General features: G+C 38.2%; 1 protein-coding gene across 1 annotated transcript; it reads left to right on the top strand.

Moving 5' to 3' along the window:
• The first annotated feature begins 1381 nt into the window (after positions 1 to 1381).
• Positions 1382 to 26942, top strand: LOC307103757 (selection and upkeep of intraepithelial T-cells protein 8-like). The gene is made up of 8 exons (XM_079778266.1): positions 1382 to 1469; positions 4080 to 4160; positions 9824 to 10177; positions 10521 to 10799; positions 15789 to 15899; positions 18946 to 19053; positions 25453 to 25575; positions 26837 to 26942. Exons 2-8 carry the CDS (start codon positions 4082 to 4084, stop codon positions 26851 to 26853), a joined length of 1071 nt encoding a protein of 356 aa, XP_079634392.1. The 5' UTR covers positions 1382 to 1469; positions 4080 to 4081; the 3' UTR covers positions 26854 to 26942.

Below are 26942 nucleotides of genomic sequence, written 5' to 3'. Positions count from 1 at the left end.
TAGCATTTGGTTAATTTCAGTTGGTCTGGATCAACTGAATACTTATCTTCAGACTTATTACCCTTGGTAAATGGTGTAGAATCTATTAACTAAAGATATCTGATGCTATAAAACCATGGCTCTGTGAGCTGTCACAGACAAGAAGTATCAGCCTATCTTCATTGCTTATTATCTAAGAGTAGCATCAGATTTTGGTGGAGACCAGGAGTAGGAAAATTTTAGGTTCAAAGGTTAAGTCTAGTTACATAGCTAGAATAGATTTATATGAACAATTCTACATAAGACCCCTACCATAGGAAGATTTAGGGCTTCCTGGTACTGAGGTGCTTCACAAAACACTGGTGGTTTGAGATCTGGAGACAATGCATATCAGCTTGTAAGTTATGTCCTCCATAGCCTCATTTTACACCTGTACTTTGTGGTACTAGTGGCCTATGTCCAGGCCCCCTTTAAAATATTTATTTATTTATTTGGTTAATCCTCACCTGAGGATAGTTCTTCCCCTATTGATTTTTAGAGGGAATGCAAGGGAAAGAGAGAGATACAAAGAGAGAAACATCAATGTGAGAGAGACACATTGAGTGGTTGTTTCCTGCACACACACCAACCTGGCCTGGGGATTGAACCTGCAACCCAGGTACTTACCCTTGACCGGATTCAAACCTATGACCTTTCAGTCCCTAGGATGATACTCTAACCACTGAGAACACTGGTCAGGTCTCCCACCCCTTTTTAGAACACAATCTTAAAAGTCCCCTATGGACCAGATAATTTCCAGCAGAAGGCTATCTAAACCTCATCCAGGAATCTTAATTTTAAAAATCCATTGTTTGGTTAATTTAAAAAACTTGTAATATTATTTTCCAGGTGTTTGTCTGTGCTCTTCTCAAAATTACAAGTAATATGGTTTTCAGGAAGAAAACAGCACTGGTATAGGGGAGTAGAAAGGAGTGTTCAGTAGGGGTGGATGAGTAGGAGGAAACGCTAAATTGTGTTTACAGAGATAACATAAAGGTCATATAACTTAATAAGAACAGAATTCCCCTTAGGTTCATCCCAGCATTCTCATGACGGCAAGGCAAGAACCAAGGGAAAATACATACAGAAAGACTCATGAGCTCAGATGTCATCTCAGCCTAAGGCATGTCATGTTGGGACCTGCCTCTTGCAAATATAACATGGAGTTCTCTTGGGTGATGCAAGGTTTAACTGCAAATAGATCTGAGATTTTATAATACATGAAACAGACACCTTGTTGGTTTTCCTATGAAAGGACTTTGTTATCAGATGTCAGAAAAAAAAGTTCCCCAGCAGGCAGTAGGTGGAAGCTCTGGTAAACAGAGAACCCGCTTGACTGAAGTGTAGCTGTTACCGACTGTTGGTGGAGGAGCACTCCGAATCACCTTGAGACCTTGAGGTGACTTTCTGAAGGACCAGGAAAGAAATTTCTTCTGGATCCTGGAGCTCAGGTACGTGATCAGATTGTGAATGACATTAAGGACAAGGCATGGTGTTAGAGGTCTCACTGCCAATCTTTTCATCACAGAATAGTGATACCGGGGATTTAGAAAGTTAACAGGCAGTGAGGTGTTTCAAAAGAGATCTGCTTTCAAATGTTAGTATTGGCTTGTTAATAATGAAAAACCGGTTCTTTTGGCTCCGGGTCCCAGAAATAGTGCCCCCTTTCCAGTCTCTCTTTTCTTTTATCGTCACTGAAGGACATGCTTTTATTGAAAGGGAAGGGAAGGGAAGGGAAGGGAAGGGAAGGGAAGGGAAGGGAAGGGAAGGGAAGGGAAGGGGAGGGGAGGGGAGGGGAGGGGAGGGGAGGGGAGGGTCGGTCGCACTGGAGGATGCCCCAATGCCCCAAGCAACGGAACCACCCACCCAGAGTCCCAGTCTCTTTTTTTAAACAACTCAAAGTAAACTTACAGTGAGGCCAATATTTTAGACATAATATAAATTGTACCATTATTAAATATAAATCTTCATAAAATATTATTATTAATATTTTAATTGTATTTTAAGTAGACTTTACAAAAAAGATTTATTGAGGTATAATTGACATACAACAAACTGCATACGCTTAAGGTGAATAACTTAAGTTTTACATATGTATACCCTGTGAAACTATCTCTAATCAATATAATAAACATATCCATCACTCCCCGAAATGATGGAAAAGTCAAGCAGGTTTGTAATTATTCCTTCCTCTTCATTTTCCCCTCCTCAAGCAACCACAGAGATTACTTGCAATTTCTAGAATTTTATATTCATGTATTCACACAGTATGGACCACTTTTTCTGTCTAACTTCTTTAACACAGCACAATCCTTTTGAGATTCACACGTATGTAAAATGGTTAATTCCTTTTTCTTATTAAGTATATTACATTATATAGATGTACCACAACTTGTTTGTCCATTACTAGTTATTGACTATTACTTCCAGTTGTTAACTATTACAAACAAAGCCATTATTAACACTTGGATACAAGTCTTAATATAAACATGTGCTTTTATTTCTCTTATCACTTGCTTTTAAAAATAAGCATTTGTCTTTCATAGATTCAAGGTTTAAGTTACTGATTCTGAATAGGAATGGTAAAGGAGGGAGTCATCTAGAGATCATTACATCTCTTTGGAAATTGTAATCTGCTTTTCTTTGTGGTATGCCAACCTACCAACCTACCTCCACACACTAGGATGTGAATAGTCTAGTGGGCCAGTGTTATTGATAATCATTTGTCATATCTGTTAGATATATAAAACAATCTATACATATAAAAGGCTAAGTGACTGGCTGAACGGCCAGTAGGTATGATGCATACTGACCACCAAGCGATAGCAACTTTGCAGAGTGCCCTCTCATACACCGGGAACCCCCGAATGTATGGTTTCAGCCTAATCCCCACAGGCCAGGCTTAGGGACCCCACCTGCCAGAGGGACCCTGCTCACTCTGCAGAAGACCTTTGAGCTGCAGAGCCACCCCTGGTGTGGCTGGTTGGGGAGTGACCGAGAGAGGTTGGCACCAGGTTATGTCCAGCCTGTCTTGCTTAGTCCCGCCCAGCTGGCCACCTTCTAATTAATTTCCTTTTCAATGTGCACAAATCCATGCACTGGGGCACTAATAAAATATAAAGCACCATTAGTTTAATTTGTTTTCACATTGGAAAACTAAATATAGAACAAATAAACCTCTCTTTTTTTCAATAGTAGATAGATTTTGTTAATTTGTAGGACCGTATGAATTTCTTCCTTCAGATATTGACTCATTTCTTTAGTACATGGCTATGATTTTAATAAAGTTCTACATATTTTCGCCCTTCAAGATATATTGTTTGACCACCATTTTTATTGTTTCTCAGTCGTTAGAGCATTGGCCTGCACTTATCGGAAGGTCTCAGTTCCCGGTCAGGGGCACATATGCAGCTGGGTTGCAGGTTCAATCCCTGCCCCCAGCTGGAGGACATATAGGAAGCAACCAATCGATGTGTCTCTCACATTAACCTTTCTCTCCTCTCTCTCTCTTTTCCCTCCTTCCTTCTCTCTTCCCCCTCCCCCCAAAAAAAGATCAATGGGAAAAATATCCTCACTTCTCAGGTGAGGATTAAAAACATTTATTAACAAGCTATTTTAGTACCACCTGAATTTGGTTTCATCTTAATTGTTCAAGAACATGAATTCAAAAAATACTTTCCTTACTTTACCATGCATGCTTAGACATTCATACTTTTGTGCTTGCCATTTTGATTTCCTCCCCCAATTCATTCCCTTAGATTGTTTCTTCTGTTCCATTTGTTGCACCTACTGGAGGAAATGTTCACTTAGTAGTTTAGGTCACAAAGTGAAAGAGAGATAAAAAGCAAGTGTGCTTTAGTCGGAAAAAGGGACTGAGAAGACCTTTTCAAATCAGAACACTTTGGGTGGACATGATCATTTTGTTGAACACTGAGAGAAGTTTTACTCTGAAAGAAAAGTTTCAAAATTGTCCATCTTTGTGATCTTGATTAATTTAATGTATCTTGACAATTTCTACAAATATCTCATAGTCTATGACTTTCTCCTTGTTTTTGTTCCAGGCATGATGAAGCTTAAATCCTCTTCTTTTTCTGGGTACTGTGTGGGTATTCTTCTCCTACAAGTGATGACATCAACATCAGGTAAGAACATCTTCTCTTTTCTTACTGTGTCACAGCTATGGAAAAACCCAGGACAGACTTCCAGTGTCCAGTTCAGCATGTAAAGACCTTGGAAGTCATCCATGCATCCTAACATCAAGTTAAAAAAACTGAAAAAAAACTGAAAATCAATAACTCTTTTTAGGATCAACAGGGAAGTAAGGTTATAGGACAAATGGGAGAGTTAGACAAGTGGAGAGTTAGAGACTCAGCCTCCATCCACATCAGAAACCTCTGTGGAAACCAGTACCAGGGTTAGGAGATCTAAGCTGTAATTACTGAATTGCTGGAAGCTCAGTGTGGGCAAGTATGAAAGTTAAAAGCTCCAGGAAGGCTCAGTCATGGGAAAACTCACTTTTGTGAATTTTACCTCCAGCATTTTTACTAGGATCTAACAGTGAATATTGGAGAAAAAACACCTCATGTTTTAGGAAGGGGAAAAAACAATTTTGAAATATGGTATGTATGTATGTATGTATGTATTTATTTATTTATTTATTTATTTATTTATTTATTTATTTATGTTTATCCTCACCCGAGGATATTTTTTCATTGATTTTTAGAGAGAGTGGAAGGAAGGGGGAGAGAGAGAAACATTGATGTGAGAGTGGCACATTGATTGTTTGCCTCGCACATGTGCTTTGACCAGGACTAGGAATCAAGCCTGCAACCAAGGTATGTGCCCTTGACCAGAACCTGGGCCCCTTCAGTCCACAGGCTGATGCTCTATCCACCTAGCCAAACTGGCTAGGGCTTCTTTTTTATTTTTAAATTTTATATTTTCCATCACCATTTATTCTCTTTATTCCTCTTCCACTTCCATGTCTCCTCACCCCTACTCTTGCAATCACCACACAGTTTTCATATGTTTGTGAATTCTCTCTTTTCTTTCTTTTTTGTTCAATCCCTCCATTCTCCCCAATACTCCCCCAACCCTCCTCCCCACACACACAACCAGAGCTGTCTGCCTGCTCTCTATCTATGAGTCTGTATCTACTTCGTTTGGTAGTTCAGTTCGTTCAATAAATTCCACATTTGAGTGAATGATAGGGTACTTGTCATTCTCTGACTGGTCTAGCTCCATCCATGCTATTGCAAAGGATAACATTTTATTTCTTTTTATGGTAGTATAGTATTCCATTATGTAAATGTACCACAGCTTTTATATCCACTCATCTAGTGAATGACACTTTGGCTGTTCAACACCAAAAACAAAAAACAAAAAAATTATAGAGATAAAAACACTGTAACATAAATGAGGAATGCCTTTCATGGACTCATTAGCAGACTAAACATGAGTGAGGGAAGAATCTCTGAGTTTGAAAAAATATAAATAGAAACTACAACAACTAAAAAACAAATAGAAAATGAGTTTGTTTTTTTAAAAAAGAGAAAATCCAATAACTGTGAGACAACTATAAAAAGTGTGATATGTGTATAATGGCAATAACAGAACAAAAAGGAAAAGAGAATGGAATAGAAGAAATATTTGAAATAATAATGACTAAGAATTTCCTTAAATTAATATCAGTCACCAAACCATAGATCCAGGAAACCTACAGAACACGAATCAGGATAAATACTAAAAAATTACATCAAGGCATATGATATTAAAACAACAGAAAATTAAAGAAAACATTTTTTAAAGAATCCAGGGGCCTATGAACCCACCCAGTTCACTTATAGAGCTTATAGTAAATGTTAAAAGAAGTTATTCACAGAGAAGAAAAGTGAAACAGATCAGAAAATCAGATCTCCATAAAGCAAAGAAAAGCAATAGGGAAGGAATAAATTAAGGTAATATTAATTTTTTTATTTTTAATTGACCTAAAATAATAGTTTGTTCAAAATAATAACAGCAACAATGTAATCAATGATTATAGTTTATGTATAACTGAAGTGAATGACAGTGATGATGCAAAGAAATAGAGAAAGATACTAGGAATTCTTAGTTATTATAAGGTATTTGCATTACCCATAAAGTAATATAATGTTGTTTTTCAAAATAGCTATTTAAAAACTACTCCCCGTTTTTCCCTCCTTTCAGTCACAAAAAACAAAACAAAATAAAACAAAACAAAAACCAACTACCATTCTACTCTGCTTCTATGAGTTTGACTATGTTAGATGCATCATATAAGTGGAGTTATACATCATTTGTCTTTCTGTTACTGGCTTATTTAATTTTATATATTTTCTTCCAGGTTCATACATGCTGTAGCATATGACAAGATTTTATTTTTTAAGGCTGAATAACATGCCCTGTTTTGTATATGTCACACTTTTCCTCTTGTAAAACTGAAACCCTTTATGTTAAAATTGGGTTTATTGTTGACAACACTTTATTGGATCTTGTTTTTTGAATCACTCTGACAATTTCTGTGTTTTAATTGGTTCCTTTAGGCCACTGATGTTTAAAGTGATTATTGATATAACTTGATTAATGTCTAACATGTTTTTATTTACTGTTTTCTATTTGTTGTCTTTGTTCTTTGCTGTTATTCTTTTTTGCCATATGTGATTTTATTTTCCATCAAGTATACATTTTCACTGTGGTCCTGGCTGGGTTACTCAGTTGTTTAGAGCATCTTTGCAATACACCAAGATTGTGAGTTCGATCCTTTGTCAGGGCCAAATAATAACAATCAACTAATGAATGCATAAATAAGTGGAATATCAAATCATTATTCCTCCCTTTCTCTCTCCCCCCCTCCCTCTCTCTATCTAAAATCAATAAAAAAATTTATTGTGGTAAAATTCACATAAAATGACATTAACTATTTAGTTATTTTTAAGTGTAAAGTTCATTAATATTAAATATATTAATAATGTTGTACAATCATCACTATCTTTTCCTCATTCATGGCTTTTTTCCCATTCTTTCACTTTCAATTTATTTGAGTCTTTGGATCTAAAGTGAGCCTTTTGTACGTAGCATATCCATTCTTCTAGCGTTGTCTGTTGATTGGAGATTTTAACCCATTTACACTTACAGTAATTACTTTTGTAATTTTGTTATTTATTTTTTGTATGCTATATTGCTTTATTGTCCCTCATTTCCTTCATTACTTTTTTTGTTTCTAATTGAGTTTTTGTATAAATAGTTTAAATTCCTCCCTCATTTCCTATTTTACATATTCTATAGCTATTTTTGTGTAGTTATCATAGAAATTGCATTAACATCCTAAAAGTATAACATTCTAATTTGAATATATAACAGCCTAACTTTAATAATAAGATTTTAAAAAAACTGTTTATTTAACTGCTCTATACCTATTCCTTTCACTTGTTGAAGGTACAAAATTATACATTGTGTGCCCTAAGATATAAACTAATAATTATTTTAATTACTTAGGCTCTTATAATTTACAGTGCAAAATGTGGACCTATAAACCAAAGTTGCAATAATGCTAGCTTTTAGACTAATAAGTTTTTTTAAAAATCTATTAGTTTCTTAAATCACACAGAAAACAAAAAGTGGAGTTAGAGAACATTGTTACAATAACAATAGTTTTTATACTTGCTCATGTATTTATCATTGGGTACTTTATTTCTTCATATAGCTTCAAGTTACTGTAACTACTTGAGTATTTTTTTCTTCTTCCTTCCTTTCTTTCTTTCTTTCTTTCTTTCTTTCTTCCTTCCTTCCTTCCTTCCTTCCTTCCTTCCTTCCTTTCTTTCTTTCTTCCTTTTTTCTTCCTTCCTTCCTTCCTTCCTTCCTTCCTTCCTTCCTTCCTTCCTTCCTTCCTTCCTTTCTTTCTTTCTTTCTTTCTTTCTTTCTTTCTTTCTTTCTTCTTTCTTTTCTTTTTTTTTTGGTAGGGCAGATCCAGTGGTTACAAACTCCCTCAGATTTGTTTATCTTGGTTGACAGGGTTTTTTGTTTTGTTTTAGCACTTTATATATATGATTCCACTTCTTTCTGGATTCCAAAGTTCTGATGAGAAATATGTTTATAATCCCTCATAAGTGATGAGTTGCTTCTCTCTTGCTGCTCTCAGGATTCTATCTTTGTCTTTTAAAAGTTTGACTTTAAAGTGTCTATTTGTGATTTTCTTTGAGTTCATCTCAGAGTTTGTTGAACTTCATAGATGTTTATAGTCATGTCTTTCATCACATTTGGGAATTTTCAGTCATTATTATATCAAATATTCCCTCTGCCCCCTTGTCTCTTTCTTTTCCCCTTTTGGGACTCCCACAATAAATATATTGGTCTACTTAATTATGTATCACAAACCCCCTTAAGTTCCGTTCACTTTTTCCAATCTTTGTTTTTTCTGTTCTCCAGCTTAATAATACCTGTTGTCCTGTCTTCAAGTTAATGGATTCTTTTTCTTCCTGTTTAAATCTGCCTTTGAATCCCTCTAGTGACTTTTTCATTTCAGTTGTGTTTTTCAGCTCTGGGATTCCATTTTGTTTTCTTTTAGATTTTCAGTTCTTTATTGATATTTCCATTTTGTTCATATATTTTTTGTTGCTGTTGACTGTCTCACTTCTTCCTATGGTTTTTGGAGTATCTTTAAGATGGTTGTTTTACAGTCTTTAATTGTAGATCTGCCATCAAGTCTTTTTCAGGACAGTTTCTGTTTATTTATTTGATCCTTGGAAGGTGCCATATTTTCCTGTTTCTTGGTATGTATTGTGATTTTTTAAAAGAAAACTGGATATTGAAATCTAATGTGTTAACTCAAAATATGAGTCCATTCCTTTTCCAGGATTTGCTGTCTTTTTTATTTATTTATTGTTTTCTTTATTGTTCTTATTTTGTTTTGTTTTGTTTTGTTTTATTGTTATAGGCTGTTGGTGTGCCCAGAATCAGCTTGAGATATAAACTTTAGGTCTCCTTGGGTCTTTTCTGAACCTGTCCCTTTTCCTGAACATATGTGGTCACTTTCTAATTTTCCACATATATGCACTTGCTTTTGAATGTTCTAATCTTTAATGTCCGGTGCTCAACAGGGGAAAAAGAGGAAAATAAAGGGGTGAATGAAAGGATGCTGACCCTTTAAATTCCAAGAATGTCACTTCAGTTAGAGAGGAGTGGCTTGAAAAAATAGAAGGTACAATACTTGCCTCTTTGACCTGCAATCTCTGTGATTGGAAGCAGCAATCAGTGATGACAGCACAGATCCCCAGTATTTGAAAGGCAGGGTCCTTTGAGCTTACTCAGGATCCCATAAGCTATGTGAAAGCGTATCCAGGGAGAGTTGCACAGTTGCCGGCCATTGGGCTAAAGGTGGGGATTGGGTAGATGCTACTGTGATATGAGCTAAAATGGATCACAATTAATGCAATTTACCATCCAAGCTTTCCCTTGGAAGTTGAAGGCCTTCCATAGTCTTCAGAATTCTAAAATAGTTACCTTAGACAGATTCTGCCAGTGCAATTATTGTCTAAGTAGGGATTCAGATTCCTGGTGCTTTTTGCTCTGCCATCTTCTTAGAACCCAAGTGAGTATATGTTAAAGAAAATAATGTAGTAACATAGATCTTTTAAATAAATAAAATATTGATTTAGACAGATATGTTCAGAGCTGAATATTTAGAATGTGAAGGTGTGATGGGAATAATAGTGTGTCCTTTAATATAAAGCAACAAAGATGTAGTTGGCCTCAAATTTACCCTGTAGTTTTCTATCTTTCTCTACAGAAAAGTGGACAGTGACCATTCCCACGGGACACTTGGTGGCTATGGTAGGAGGACAGACTGAGCTAAGCTGCCAGTTGTCCCCACCACAAAGTGCAAAACATATGGAGGTGTCCTGGTTCAAGGGTGACCATTCTACTAGTAAGCTTGTTCACCTGTACAGAGATGGCCATGAAGTGAAAGGGAAAGCTGCCCCAGAATATATGGATCGCACAGAGTTTGTGAAAGAAGCTATTGGGGCGGGCAAAGTGACTCTCAGACTTCACAATATCCGCGTTTCTGATAATGGAACATACCAGTGTTCCTTTAAGGATAGCAACTTCAGCAATATGGCAAGCATGGACCTGAATGTAGCAGGTATGTTTATGGTGGAACATTGTATATCAATGGCCTTGTGACCCCAGGAGCTGAAATATGTGGAAAATATATCATTTTTTATTTATTGTCTTTTTTATGTTTTACAAAGTATCTCAAGTTTTCTAAATAGAAGATGACCCCCTATATCTAATGCAAAATTATACTATGCAGTAAATAAACAGTGCTGAGTGACCAAAGATAGTCTAACTTGTAGCTTGGATATAGATTTGAGTATTACTTCTTCTTATATTGAAGAATACAAGATTAATGAGATATTTTTCCTTTCATCTTTCAACTCAACCTCAATACAATAACTATTTTGATTTCTGTCTCATTTACCTAGCATTAGGCTTGGAGACACAGATCCATATTCAGGCTCCTGGAACTGATGGACTTATGGTGGAGTGTAACTCAGGAGGCTGGTTCCCACAACCCCAGATGGTGTGCAGAGACAGCAAAGGAGAGGTAATTCCACATTCATCACAATCCTATTCACAGGATGGAGCTGGATTATTCCACATCAAGATGACTCTTCTCAGATACAAATCACAGGGTGATGTGATTTGCTACATTCACAACCCTCTCTCAGATGAAGAGAAACAAATAAATATCATCTTAGCTGGTGAGTGTTTGGCAGGCTTTGGTTGTCAATAAAGCAACATATAGAGAAAATAAATGAGATAATTAATGTTAAAAAGCTTTGTACGTTATCAAGCACTCTCTGAATATGACTCTATAAATGTTATGGGTTTGGGTACACAGATGTTGTCAGGTGCTGAGAGGAAGGCTTTAGAGGAAAGAATTTAGAAAGATAATTACAACCCATGAAATGAAATACACTTTACAGCTTTAAAGGAAAGTGTGTTATCTCATTAGACCCTCACAATATTGCAAGAATGACCAAACCTGTGAAGAATTTTTATAAGGGTTTATTTGAGCCAAACTGATGAAATGCCTGGAAGGAAGATCTAAAATGCTCACAAGGACAGTTTTGCAGTTCCTTTTATACATTTAGAATTAAAGAGGGATGTAAGACCTAGCCAGTTTGGCTCTGTGGATAGAGTGTTGGCCAGTGGACTGAAGGGTCCCAGGTCCAATTCCTGTCAAGAGCACATGCCCCGGTTGTGGGCTTGATCCTCAGTAGGGGGTGTATAGGAGGCAGCCAATCAATTATTCTCTCTCATCATTGATGTTTCTATCTCTCTCTCCCTCTCCCTTCTTCTCTGAAATCAATAAAAATATATTTTAAAAAATAAAGAGGGACTTAAAAAAGATTACATGGAGGTGGGAGAGAACAATGCAGGGAACTCTCTTTGATTAGATTACACAATAGTTAACAAGATTGTGTGATCCATTGAGGGTGCTTATGCCTCCAAGGAGTCTTGAAAAGAGGATTACTCTGGCATTTCAAAGATCTGTTAACTGAGGTGCACAAGATAAGTCTTGCTTAAGGTGAAAGTAAACCTTTTACTAAAGAAGTTATAGGCCTAGGATATGACTATCCACTATGACCTGCTCAGTTAGGACTTTATGATCAAACTGTTGGCCTGGTGCATGAATTTGTGCATATTGAAAGGAAATTAATTAGAAGAAATATTTTAGTATCACTATTCATCCTTTCTCTATAATAGAAGTGTCAACCAAATTCACGATGGACAATGAATGATGGAAACACATGCGTGTGATTGGCTCCAGCAAGAGCTTTATATGTATCGTGCATGCACGAGTCAACTTAGCCTTTTATAGATATAGAATAAACTTGCTTAATTATACCTGTTTTCTGATTTAGCTAAACCTTTTCCAGCCCAGTGAAGCACCCCAACTTCTCTTTCAGGTAATTGTCAACAACACAGCAGTAAATATCAACATGAGGCAGATTATTATTGTAGATCACACAGGGAGACAAAGGGTAAAATATTTACCTGCAACAGTGTTTGACTATATTCTGTGCAGTGAGAAAACCTGAAATCATTTTCAACATCCACTATTTCTTACTTTATTCAGTCGGGTCAAGTTTCTAAACTTTCTAAATCTCCATTTTCCAGCTAATGAAAAGAAAATAGTATTCCACTGAGTCTCCTATCTACCTACTTCAGGACTTTGGTGAGGATCAAATGAGATGAGGCACGATATATATATATATATATATATGCCTGTGAGTTTACTTTTGGCACTGATTTATTAAAGAGCCCTATCTTTATTCACAGTATTCATACGTAAACTTAACAAGTTTCTAGCTCAGTGATTTAAAAGATTTCACTTACCTTCCTGAATATAGTTTTCTTACCTTAGAAAGAAGTAAAATCATACTTCATGGGTTTTTGTGACAGTTTGTCATACAAATGTATTAGTAGAAGGGAAAATCTTTAAAGTATTAATAGTGCCTTTAAAACTTACTGAAAATTCAGTAAGAAGGCATTATTATGACATTTATAGGTAAACAGAGGTTGAGAGAAGCCAGTCAAACTGACAGTAAGTGAAATTTAGAACTAAAGCACAGGTTTCTTACTATTGACCAACTAGAAGCCCGGTACATGAAATTCGTGCATGGGGGTGGTATGTGTCCCTCAACCCAGCCTGCACCCTCTCCAATCTTGGATGCCTCTCACAATCCAGGACTGATGGCTCCCAACTGCTTGCCTGCCTGCCTTCCTGATTCCCCCTAACTGCTTCTGCCTGCCAACCTGATCACCCCTTAACCACTCCCCTGCCAGCCTGATCGATGCATAGGCCAGGTCAAGGGACCCCACCAGGCCTCTAGTATGCATATACAATCTTTGATTAATCTCTTCCTGCCCTTCTCCCTCCCCACTTCCCTCTGAGATTCATCAGTCTGTTCCATGTTTCCATGCCTGTGCATTGAGCATCTTCCCCCTGGTGGTCAGTGCGTGTCATAGCTACCGGTCGAATAGTCAAACATTCACTTAGGCTTTTATATATATAGATAACAAATAATTTCCATTAAAACCTCTTTATACTCTTTTGGGTATTTTCTGCTGTTTCACTAAAGATAGTTGTTTCTAAATCAGACTAAAAGGAATCTATAATAATAAAAGCATAATATGCTAATTAGACCAGACATCCTTCCAGACGTCCTTCCAGACAATCTTCTGGATGAAGCTGGGGCTGCAAGGGAAGCCCGGGCCCCAGTTGCTGGAGGGATTTTCGTGCCGGCAGCTGGGGGAAGGAGGGCCTACTCTTGCACGAATTTCATGCACTGGGCCTCAAGTTATGTAGATAAATTCAAATATTAGTTTCATATAGGATTCAAATTGGAATAGGCTTTAAAATAAGCATAGCCCTAGTTGGTTTGGCTCAGTGGATAGAGCAGTGGCCCACAGACTGAAGGGTCCTAGGTTCAATTCCAATCAAGGGCATGTACCTCAAGTATAGGCTCAATCCCTGGCCCTGGTTGGGACACGTGTGTGAGGCAACCAATCGATGTGTCTCTCTCTCTGTTTCTCCTCATCCCTTCCACTCTAAAAAAAAAAAAAAAAAAAAATCAATGAAAAAATATCCTTGGGTGAGGATTAACAAAAAAATAATATAAGCATAAGATATGAAAATTGAGTCATATCTTATGCAATTAAATGGATATTTAAAATCAAATGACAATAATAAATTGTGAAGGAAAAGTCTTTCATGGACTAGATGAGCAAATTGTTATGTTTTCACATTTTATGTAATAAATAAAGCTCTTACAACTTTACTTAATTCACAAATATTAAAACAAATTAAACATTTAACACAACATGAAATCTGTAAGAAAAAAAACACTACATGGTAAACTTTGCTTTTCCTGAAAAGCTATCCAAAAAATGTTTTTGTGATCATTAAAAAGTACCAAATATATGGTACAGGCAAATATGCAACCAAAAGACAAATATGTAAGTTATTTTCTTAATTCTGAATTAGAAAAAAGATATAATAATAAGAGGTTAAAACCCCCAAGGAAAATCTGGGAAAAAATAGCATGCACGCAACATTAGCCACAAAATATATAGAGTCAAATGGCAAATGCAGAACTTACTTGAAAAACAATACATACTAGTATTCTGTCTAAAAGGCCTCAAAAGGACAAAAATGTTTGTAGATAAATGCTTTTGTTATTGTTGTTGTTGATCCTCACCTGAGGATATTTTTCCATTGATTTTTTTTTTTTTTTTTTTTTTTTTTTTTTTTTTTTTTTAGAGAGAGAGTATAAGGGAGGGGAGAGAGAAACATCATGTGAGACACATTAATTGGTTGCCTCCCACATGTGCCCCAACCAGTGCTGGGGATCAAGCCTGCAACCAAGGTACATGTCTTTGACTAGAATCACCCATGGGAACCTTCGGTCTGTGTGCTGACACTCAACCCACTGAACAAAACTGGCTAGAATGTGGGGGAATGCTTTGAATGGGAATATTTACATCCACAAAGACAAAAATAATCCAAAATCAATATAATCACTTCATTGTAGTCAGTTTTTTAATATTTTTTTATTTTTAAATTATAATTGACACACAATACATTTCTTTTAAGTATAAAGCATAGTGATTAGACATTTATATAACTTACAAAGTGATCATCCTGATAAATCCAAAACTCGCTGGGCAGCATACATAGTTAATATATATCATTGACTATGTTCCCTATATTACACTTACATCCCCATGTATTATAGGCAGTTTTTTTTTAATCTGATAAAAGAAATTCTATCTCCATATTTATTTAATCTTTTTTCTCCTATTTACAGATATTCACTCTTCCATACTAATTTCAAAATTACTTTATCCAACTTTTTAAAAAATATATTTTATTGATTTTTTTACAGAGAGGAAGGGAGAGGGATAGAGAGTTAGAAACATCAATGAGAGAGAATCATCAATCAGCTGCCTCCTGCACACCCACTACTGGGGATGTGCCACAACCAAGGTACTTGCCCTTGACTGGAATTGAACCTGGGACCCTTCAGTGCACAGGCCTATGCTTTATCCACTGAGCCAAACCAGTCAGGGCTATCCAAATTTTTTAATAAAAAAGACCTCCAAAGCATTTCTGCCTGGAAAGTCTTTAAGTGAAGAAAGTGATTATGAACAGTGAACAGTTAAACAATTTATGATAATTCATGACCACAGAATATTATTTACTGTCACAGGAATAGGTCATTGTACCAATAATAAAAATCAAGGAGAGGTAAAAAAAAATCCAGATCATAAGGAAACAGTGTATACCAAATTATAATTAGACTAGAGGCCAGATGCATGAAGTTCGTGCAAGAGTAGGCCTTCCCCTGGCTGCCTGCACCAGCTTCCCTCTGGCACCCAGGACCCGGGCTTCCCTCGAAGCCCTGGTTTCATCCGGTCTAATTAGCATATTATGCTTTTATTATTATAGATGGCCTCAGTTTCAATTCTGTCCCCAAACAAGCTCAATCCCAGGCTCTGTATTTGTCATTAAAACAATTTCATTGCTCTTTAGCCCTGACCCAAATACAAAAAAATAAAAATAAAAATAAAAAATGCAGGATCTGGAGGGGAATCCTGCTTATTAACAGTAAAATTCCTAATGCGATAGTGATGCATGTCATGGGTTATTGAACTTCACATTGTTCTGCTCTTTCTTTCAGATGCCCTGTTTATTCCAGTCCACATTGGACTGGCGATTTTAATTTCATTTTTCTCTGTGATACTGGTTGTTATTGGTGTGCTCCTTATCTGTGGATATTTCAGAAAAACAGGTAACTGCTGTAACAAGGGTGGAATCATTTAGGGCATCTCTCTTAATGTTATGCCTAAGTCACATGGGGTGCTTAAGTAGAAGAGTATGACATTTGTCAACAAATACCAAGCCTTACATAGAATGATTTAGGGCTCATTTCTCACTTTAGAAGTGCTAAACTCCACACCTCTCAATTAGGAGCTTCCCAGGACAAGGATTATTTGAGGAATAAGGTGAGTATAAATGTCTGCTGAGCTGCTTAGCCCAGTTGCTTCTATGCCTCCCAGGAATGCTTTCTCTCTTAGGTGAGAGTCTATTCAATCAAAATTAAATGTATCTAGGATACACTTCATTTGATCACAGTCTCCTTGCCTGCACAGATTGCCATCAATGTTTAAGATACTATCTCCTTTCGGGGACTAGAACAAAATTAACATGAAAAAGAAATAGGTCTCTAAACCAACAAATCCTTTGTAACCAGACTATTCCCTCTGGTTTTATGGCTGAACTAAATGACTGTATCATCTTTATGAATAGAACACTGAATGATGCAGTAGCCCATCAAGTACAAGGATACCAGACTTTTTAAAGAAGAACTCTTTTTCTAAAATATGGCCAAGCAAAATAGGTCACATATAGTTGAGTAAACTGCTAGATGGGGGATGTGAATTTGGAGCTGGAGTACACAATTTAATGGAGATGAGTCAACAGAGAAGATAGAATTCGTTGTGCTCTTTTTTTTTTTTTTTATCAGATCCTTAAAACCTGGTACCACACTTATTCAGTGCCTACCTTATGCTAGGCATTGTGATAATAATTTTACAGAATTTATCTAAATTAATCCTGAAGGGTAGTGCTATTGTTGTCACCATTTTATGGATGAGGATACCATGGCTCACATAGCTCTTAAGTGGCAGAGCCAAGATTGGAATGCAGATGTGTTTGACTCCAATTCTCATGTTCTAATCATTTTGCTTCTTTACAGTATTTAGTTTCAGGTTTCTGCCAGCACACCTTAATTGTCTCGGAGGTTATCTAGTATGGTAGCCTGTTACATAGCTATCATGAGAATTTTCTTCATTGTGAAAATATAATCTACTGATGCATATTTACCCATTATATAACAACTAAAGGCCCAGTGCAGGAATTCAGGCATGGGTGGGGTCCAGCCTGCCCAGCCCCAATCAGGCCGGATCAGGCTGGGCCTGTCAGGAGGAAGAAATGGTGGGAGGTTGGCCAGCTGGCCCTCACAGATTGGGACCCAATCAGGGCCCCCAATTAGGGCCTGGCCAGCTGGGGAAAGGGGCCATGGGCGATTTGGGTTGAGGAGCCAATTGGGGTCGGGGCTGGCCATGGAGAGGGGCTGTGGGCGATTGGGGGCCAGGGGCCTGGGGGAGGGGCCATGGATGGTTAGCTGGCTGGCCTTGCCCTGGATCAGGGTGAGGGGGCCAATCTGGGGTGGGGCCAGGTGGGAGGTGGAAGGGCTGCAGGAGATTGGCTGGCCAGCCTTGCCCCCTTTTGGGGTAGGGGGATGATCAGGGGTGGGGCTGGCTGGGGGTAGGGGCTGCGGGCTGATCAAGATGGTGGGGGCCCATCAGGGGTGTGGCCAGCCAGGGTGAGAGGCTGCAGGAAGTTGGCCACACAGCCCTGCCCCCTATTGGAGTGGGGATGGGCTGGCTGGGGGGAGGGACTTCGGGCTTATCGTGGTGAGGCAGGCTAATTGGGGATGCAGCTGGCCAGGCGGGAAGGGAGGGGGCGTTTAGCTGGCAGGCCCTGCTATTGATCAGGATGGGAGAGTCCTATTAGGGGCAGGCCAGCAGGGGGGAGGGGCCGCGAGCTTGGCTGCTGGCCCCACCCCCTGATCAGGCTGGTTAGCTGGCCACAGTGGGTGTCATAGCGACTGGTTGTTAGGTCGTTATGGCCATTATGGTAGCTGCCTTTTTATATATATAGACTAGAGGCCCATTGCATGAAGATTCGTGCAATAGGCCTTCCTTCCCTTGGCTTCCAGCATCAGTTTTCTTCTGGCACCCAGGATCCAGGCCTTTGCTCTGGCCAGAGTCTGCCTTCTTCGTCTTTGCTGCAGACTCTGGCTGGAGTCTGCCATCTTCATCTTCACTGCTTCACTGCAGACTCAGGCCAGAGTCTACCATCTTCACTGCAGACTCCAGCCGGAGTCTGCCTTCTTCGTCTTTGCTGCAGACTCCAGCTGGAGTCTGTAGTCTTTGTCTTCACTGCGGCCAGAGTGCTGCTCCTGTAGATCCCTTCGCCCCCTGCCCTCCCTCTCATAGCAGGCGTCTTGCCCCACCTGGCCACTTCGCGCCTGGAGCAGCTGGGTGGTCGCCATCTTTGTTCTTCTAATTTGCATATTCACTCCTGATTGGCTGGTGGGCATAGGGGAGTGATGGTCAATTTGCATTTTTCTCTTTTATTATTGTAGGTGATTAGAATTTCCTTGCTTCCCCATGAAAGGCTTTGAGTGGAGATCGTCATTTTACTACAATTGAGTTTCTTTAGAAAGTACCTGAGTATTCTGGTTATTTTCCTCTGGAAGGTGATATAAATCAAAGAATAAATGAATGCATATTTTAGTAATACATTAAAAAACATTTTAATAATTTCTGTTTAGCCTGTAGAAATAAGTTTCTTGACAGTGGAATTCAGACTGAAAGGTGTAAATATATTTAGAGTCTGTGGATACAGATAGATATTTCTTTCAGACAGCTCAGTGTCACCACAGCTAGAGCTGGTCAGTCCACAATCCTAAGAATCCCCAGAAATCTGATGAAGATTCCTAGGGCCTCTCTTTAGTCCCCCCAGACAGATTAATCTTATGGTATGTTAAGTGGTGAGAACTAGGAATGGAAACTCCTCTTAGCCCTATTAGTCTACAAGTCCAATTTTACTAGGCCCTGCCACCACCCACAAACTAAACTCACATCCTGAGTCCTATCTAGGTTGAGTGGGCATGGAGCAATAGCTATGCTTTTTCTAATAATGACCCTTAGGTCAGTGACGCCCCTGATTCCTGCATTCCTCATTAATTAATTCTCTCTCTGTTCTAGTGTTCCGATATGACTACATTCACATAATGAACACAATTCCTGCTCAATTACTGGGTTTTATATGCTTTTGTATAATGCTCGGGATATATCTGAAATTCCGGATACAAGGTAAATGGGGTCAGGGACCCTCTCTATTCCTGGAAATCTGTTTCCTGGGGGGTTGCTTAGTCAAGCTGTGTGACTCTCTAATTATCACCATGAAGTGATTTGGGTGACATCTTAGAGGACTAAATTCCCACTGAAATTGTTGTGGGGATCAAGGACTGAAGGTACTGTAACTACTGACGATGTTCTCAACTGAGCTTAAGGACATAGCCCTTCCACTACAAGGAGGGAAACACATTCTGGCTCCAGAAAATATGGTTAGGTTCAACCACTCATTTACTTTACTGAGCCACTGATGGTGTGCCTTCATGACTCTAAGTTAGTGCTTTTCTATTTGCAGCTTAGTGTCTATATTGAATATACAGTGTTCCATCTGAGAGTAATATTTACATAGTAGAGGACCAGTGCACGAAATTCATGCATGGTGGTGGTGGTGGGGGGGGAGTTCCCTCAGCCCAGCCTGCACTCACTCCAATTGGGGATCCCTTGGGGGATGTCTGACCACTGGTTTAGGCCCATGGGATCAGGCCTAAACCAGCAGTCAGATACCCCTCTCACAATCTGGGACCGCTGGCTCCTAATCACTCACCTGCCTGCCTGATCACCCCTAATTTCTCTGCCTGCCTGCCTGCCTGATCACCCCTAACTGCCCTCCCTTGCTGGCCTGATCTCTCCCCCAACTTCCCTAACCTGCCATCCTGTTCTCGCCCCCAACTGTCCTCCCCTGTCAGCCTGGTTGCCCCCAACTGCCCTCCTCTGCCAGCCTGATAGCTCTTCCAATGGCCCTCCCCTGCCGGCCTGATCTCACCCCTAACTACTCTTCCCTGATGGCCTGATCACTCCTAACTTCCTCTACCTGCCTAATCACCCCTAACTGCCCTCCTCTGCCAGCCAATTTGGTTCTGATTGGTCAGTTTCTATGCCAGTCAGCATCAAAAGCTCCACCTCCTCCTAAATGGCAGCAGAATAGAGACGTGTTTCAAGCCTTTTCCAGGAGCAGAAAGAAAGAACAGCTGAGGTTCGCATGGGCAGTGTTTGTTAGCAAGCTAAGGGACAGCTGAACTCCAGGAGAAGGTAGGGGACTGCTGGACGGGGTTCCCCTGACAGGGCAGTCCCCACGGCGACTGGGTCCCCTCCCGGAGCTACGGGCTCAGAGGGGGAAATCTCGCCATCTTGAAGGGGAGAGTGGATCTTGTCAGAGGCCTGAAAATCCACAACTGCAGCGACCGCTGAACAGTTGTGAGACCCAGAACACTGCTCCCCAGAATGATTGGACTCAAAGGAGCTCTTCACTACACCATGGAAAGGTCAGATTTCCCCGGGATAGCGTAAGGTTTCTGATCCTGCCGGGAGAGAAATGCGCGCACGCACGGTGGGAGCTGGAGGACCGGGGAGGTCCCTGCCTGGAGAAGCCCATGGCTGTTGGGGCCGGTGTAATCCGTGATTGTGGAAGGGGGTCACCAGAGCTTCTAACAGGGGCGATCTCTAAAGAGCAACCCGTTTTGATCTGACGCGGAGGGATAGCCTGGGAGTTTCAGGGGTGAGCAGTCTGCTTGAACTTGCCTGCCAGCCTCCACAAACTGGTATTGAGTGCCATAGAGAAAAAAAGGCTAGAGAGGCCTTAGAGTCCTGAAAGTCAACCCAGAAACACTGCCACCCAGAGGCTGAATCACAAATTGACTCTGGTGCAATTAATAAAGGAATAGAGAAAGACACTGCCTGCTTAAAAATCAGGTCTGGCTTACAACACTGAGGAGCAGTGAAACGCAGGAAACTGCAATACTGTCTGGACTGGGAAACAGGCATGCCAAACAGAACAATAGAGGAAGTGAATGACCTTCACTACTGCACATTTTATTTTTTTTATTTCAATTTTTTAATTTTTATTTTTATTTTCATTTTGGGCATCATTTACTTAAGAAACTATTTTTTTCCTTTTTTCCTCACTTGATTTTACCTTTTTAATTATTACATTTTTATTTGCAATCAGCATTATTACTACTACTATTTTACCTTTTTATTTTATTTATTTATTTTATTATCATTATTTTTTTTAAGTGTCATTTTATTTTCTCTTTATTTTACTTCACGTTTAGTGTTCTACAGTCTATTTCCATCTTTCCTTCATCATCGTTTTATTCTATCTCAACTCTACCTTTATGCCATCACTCTCTTCCTAACCTTTCCCCTTTTGGTGTCCTGTTAATCTTAACCCTTTCCTGCTCTAGATTTTCCCTATTCTTTCTGTTTACCCCCTGCTAAAATTTCACCCTACTTATATATCTAATTTCCAATCCCCTGCTCCAAATCCATACACACCTCTCTCTTCGCTGTCTTAACTATAAAAAAAAAATTGTTTTTCTCTCTGTCCTTTTGTTGTAGTTTGCTTGAATGTTGATTATATCGAATTTTTATGCTTTTTTGTGAGATTGTTTTGCTTATTCATTTTTGTGTTTGTTTGTTTTTCTGTTTGCTTTGTTTTTGTTTTTTACTTCTGTTTTCCCTTGCCTCACTTGATATTAGTTGGTGTTGTAGTTTGTATTAATATCCAGGTACTTGTTGTTAGCATTTGCTGTAATTAGTGGTTGTTCTATTGGAGTTTTCTCCCCATATATATAGTTTGTTCCCCTTTTCTCTCTTAGTCTCGTCCTAGTCTCTCTTATTTTTTTTCTTTTTTTCTCCTTTCCCAATTTCATTTTGACACTCCTTTATTTTTTTCTTTTCTTTATTTTTACTCTTCTTTCTCTCCTACCTCCTAATTTGCCTTTCTCTGGTGGTCACCTTTATTGGAGGTCATTAATATCCTGAATACATCTCTGTTCAGTGCCTTGTGTGTTGTACCTGGTTGTGTTGTATTTCATGCCTTTAAATCAATGCAGGAGAGAGAGAACTACATAACCAGACATCTGAGAAGAGAGACCATGGGGAGACAAAGAAACAGCCCAAATATGAAAGAAAAGCAGGCATCACCAGAAAAGGAAGTAAACAAATTAGAGGCAAGCAACCTATCAGAGAGAGAATTCAGAAAAATGGTCATAAGGTGGCTGTAAAGAATGGAAGACAAATTCGACAATATGAGTAAGAACCAGGGGGAAATGAAGAAGAACCAAGAAGAAATGAAAAATGACATCGCTGCTGTAAAAAACTCAATAGAAAGCATCAAGAGTAGACTAGAAGAAGCAGAGGACTGCATCATTGAGCTAGAAGACAAGATGGAAAAAAATACCCAAGTAGAGCAGCTTCTAGGAAAAAAGATTAGAAAGCAGGAGGAGAGCCTAAGGGAACTTTGGGACAGCACAAAACAAAACAACATCGCATAATAGGGGTTCCAGAAGGAAAGGAAACTGAGCAAGGAATAGAAAACCTGTTTGAAGAAATAATGACAGAAAACTTTCCTGATATAGGGAAGAAAAAACCCACACAAATCCAAGAAGCTCACAGAGTCCCAAGCAAAATGAACCCCAAAAGACCAATGCCAAGGCACATTATAATTAAATTGGCAAACACCAACGACAAAGTAAGAATCTTAAAACTGGCCAGAGAGAGACAGAAAGTTACATACAAAGGAACCCCCATCAGACAAGCAACTGATTTCTCAACAGAAATTCATCAGGCCAGAAGGGATTGGAATGAAATATACAAAGTCATGCAAAGGAAGGGTTTGAATCCAAGAATACTGTACCCAGCAAGGCTATCAATCAAAATTGAAGGTGAAATCAGGAGCTTCACAGAAAAAAAAGGACTAAGAAAATTTATCACCACCAAACCAGCAATGCAAGAAATGCTAAAGGGTCTCCTGTAAAAAAAAAAAAAAAAAAAGAAGAAGAAGAAGAAGAAAGAGGAAGCAAAGAAGGAACACAGAGGTATAGAATAAAAATAGCGACACATAAGTACCTATCAATAATAACTTTAAATGTAAATGGATTAAATGCCCCAATCAAAAGACATAGGATAACAGATTGGATAAGAAAACAAGACCCATATATCTGCTGTCTACAAGAAACCCACCTCAGAAAAAAAGATGCACACAGACTGAAGGTGAAGGGATGGAAAAAGGTTTTCCAGGCGAATGGAAATGAAAAAAAATGCTGGGGTAGCAATAATTATATCTGACAAATTAGATCTCAAAGTGAAGGACATAACAAGAGATAAGGAAGGCCACTTCATAATACTAAAGGGCGCAATCCAACAAGAAGAAATAACTGGTAAACATATACGCACCCAATACAGGAGCACCCAAATACATAAAAAACCTCCTGGAGGATATCAAGGGAGAGATTAACAGCAATACAATCATTGTAGGAGACTTTAATACCCCACTATCAACATTGGACAAATCCTCTAAACAAAAAATCAGCAAAGAAACATCAATCCTAAATGACTCACTAGACCAGATGGAATTAATTGACATCTTCAGAACATTTCACCCCAACGCCACAGAATATACATTCTTCTCAAGTGCACATGGGTCATTTTCAAAGATAGACCATATGTTGGGACATAGGCAAAGTCTCTCCAAATTCAAGAAGATAGAAATCATATCAAGCATTTTCTCAGATCACAGTGGCATAAAACTGGAGATCAACTACAATAAAAACAATCCAAAGAAATCAAACACATGGAGACTAAACAGTATGCTACTAAACAATGACTGGGTTACCAGAAAGATCAAGAAAGAAATAAAAAACATCATGGCAACAAATGACAATGAAAACACAACAATCCAAAATCTATGGGACACAGCGAAAGCAGTCTTTAGATGGAAGTTCATAGCTCTACAAGCCTACTGCAAAAAATAAGAAACAATGGAAATAAATTACCTAACCCTACAACTCAAAGAGTTAGAAAGAGAGCAACAAGAAAAGCCCAGTGTAAGCAGAAGGAAGGAAATAGTAAAGATCAGAGCAGAGATAAACAACATAGGGACCAAAGAAACAATACAAAAGATCAACAAAACCAAGACCTGGTTCTTTGAAAGGATAAACAAGATTGATGAACCTCTAGCCAGGCTCACCAAGAAGCAAAGAGAGAGGACCCAAATAAACAAAATCAGAAATTAAAGAGGTGAAATAACAACAGACCCCTCCGAAATACAAAGGATTGTTACAAAATACTACAAACAGCTCTATTCCAACAAACTGGACAACCTGGAGGAAATGGACATATTCCTAGAAAAATATAACCTTCCAAAACTCAATCAGGAAGACTATAAACAGCTCAATAAGCCAGTAACTATGGAATAAATTGAAGCAGTCATCAAAAAGCTTCCGGAAAAGAAAAGCCCAGGGCCAGACAGCTTCACGGGAGAGTTTTACCAAACATTCAAGGAAGAACTAAAACCTATCCTTCTCAGACTATTCCAAAAAATTCAAGAGGAAGGAACACTTCCAAGCTCCTTCTATGAAGCCAGCATCACCCTAATACCAAAACCAGATAAAGACAACTCAATGAAAGAGAATTACAGGCCAATATCCCTAATGAACATAGATGCCAAAATCCTCAACAAAATTCTAGCAAATCGGCTTCAGCAGTACATCAGAAAAATCATACACCATGACCAAGTAGGATTTATCCCAGGAATGCAAGGCTGGTACAATATCCAAAAATCAATAAACATGATACATCACATAAACAAACTGAGAGATAAAAATCACATAGTCTTATCAATTGATGCAGAAAAAGCATTTGACAAAATCCAACACCCTTTCTTGATAAAAACTCTCAACAAAGTGGGAACAGAAAGATCATACCTCAACATAATAAAAGCTATATATGGCAAAACCGGTTTGGCTCAGTGGATAGAGCGTCGGCCTGCGGACTGAAAGGTCCCAGGTTTGACTCCAGTCAAGGGCATGTACCTTGGTTGCGGGCACATCCCCAGTAGGGGGTGTGCAGAAGGCAGCTGATCAATGTTTCTCTCTCATCGATGTTTCTAACTCTCTCTCTCCCTCTCCCTTCCTCTCTGTAAAAGATTAATAACATATATTAATAAATAAATAAATAAAAGCTATATATGATAAACCCACAGCAAAATCATACTCAATGGGTAAAAACTAAAACCATTTCCCCTGGGGTACAGGCATCTCTGGGGGGGGGGGGGTCTATTCTGCCTATGATAATCTGTTTCATCCCCAAAGATCCACATCTCTCCCAAACACAAAATCTATTTTACTCATCTAAGTTTCGTCTTATTAGAACATCAACTCAAAATTAATAATAAGAAGATAAAAGAATATTAAAGAGTCTATTTTATATAGTTGTTATGAGGATTAATTGGATTAGTCCATTTTAAGAAGTAAATACTAAATTATTAGTACAAGTAAAGTTACTAAATGTTGGTTCTTAAATATTCTCTTCCCCCTTGCTCGCAGTTTAATTTTCTAATTTTTACACCTTTCGCAGTTTCTATTTCAGATCCTTTCTTTTCTTTGTATAATGACTGGATATGGGATATGGCAAAGATGGTAATGATTCTGATGTTATTTTACAGTATACTTATCACTGCTTTATACCTCACAGTAAGAGGTAAGTGGTCAGGATTAGTCATGACTCTAATCTATCATTTTTCCAGCACATATTTATATTCCATTCCCTATAAGGCCCCACTTTCTGCCTGGTTATTAGCCCAAAGTTCATCCTCTTTTCAGAGAGAAAACAAAGTAAGTCTCAAATTATATTTTGTCAAGTTACACATTTATATACTAAGGTTAAGTTATAGTATCTCAATGCATAATCAAAGAGTGACTCTGCTTCTGCTCTGACCTTCAGCTAGTAATACACTAAATCATAGCTGTACGTCTCAGATTTTTCACTGTCCTTCTGCAACATGTAGGTCAATTTTTATATTGGCATCTCTATCTCTAGCACCCAAAAAGAGTGCAATGCAGGTCTCTCCAAGCTCATGTTGTGACATTGCTGTTCACATAGATTGATTTATCCAGCTCTTACGTTATTCTGTTCACTAAAAATTACTAAGACTTGATTCAAATTTGACATTATTTAACTGTTCACCCTGCCTCCTTGAATTAATTTTATCATTCCTCCACTTGTTCAGCCAGAAATCACAAGTAATAGGTAGCAAACTAAAAATTCTTAATGATTTTTTTTGTCAAGGTTTTCATATGAATGAGGGCCAATAAGTGTTCAGATATATAATTTTCTCCTAACAACTTCCTATAAGTGAATTTAAATTCATAAAACCATAAGTAATTCCAATTGCTTTCTTGACATAATTTTCTTAAATGAACATAGTATTAAATGGACAGTGAACATCTTATTTGTATCATTAAATGTTAGAAGAAACAATAACAATATATGGGATTCTAATGAGTAAGTATGTTTTTGGCCCACAATTTTAGCTATTCTAAATAATTTCTTATAAGAGCAAAAAATAGTCAAGGATGTAAAGAATTTACTATTACCATAGATTATATAAAAATTATTTAAGAAAAAAATTCAAATGGCAATGAGAATATGTAAAAAATTAGATGAAAAACAAATATATAAGAAATAAGTAAAACAATTTGATCAATAAAATATTAATTTAAAAATATTTAGTGTTATAATAGTTGCCAATATAATGATTATTTAAGTAAGTAATGTAATAATATATTAATAACCTAGTCACTGAAAACCAATGACTGCTAATATGACAGAAAGTGAGACAACCAGAGATTATTCTGGAGGTAATAACAAAATATTAATGACATATTACTGGTAAAAAAGAAAAGAAACAAAGAAAAACCTTGAATCTGATTAAACTTATATTTTAACTTCTAATTTGTAGGGCATGTAAGAAAATGAATATATGGAAGAACCAACAGAAATGCAATCAGCAAAATGTAGACATGGAAAGCACTACACAAGAAATGATCCAAGTTCTTCAATAAATG

This window comes from Cnephaeus nilssonii (assembly GCF_951640355.1).
Source record: "Cnephaeus nilssonii genome assembly, chromosome: 7".
Taxonomy (NCBI): Eukaryota; Metazoa; Chordata; class Mammalia; order Chiroptera; family Vespertilionidae; genus Cnephaeus; species Cnephaeus nilssonii.
The sequence above is the reverse complement of the archived record's forward strand: the minus strand, read 5'-3'. Positions and strand labels throughout refer to the sequence as shown.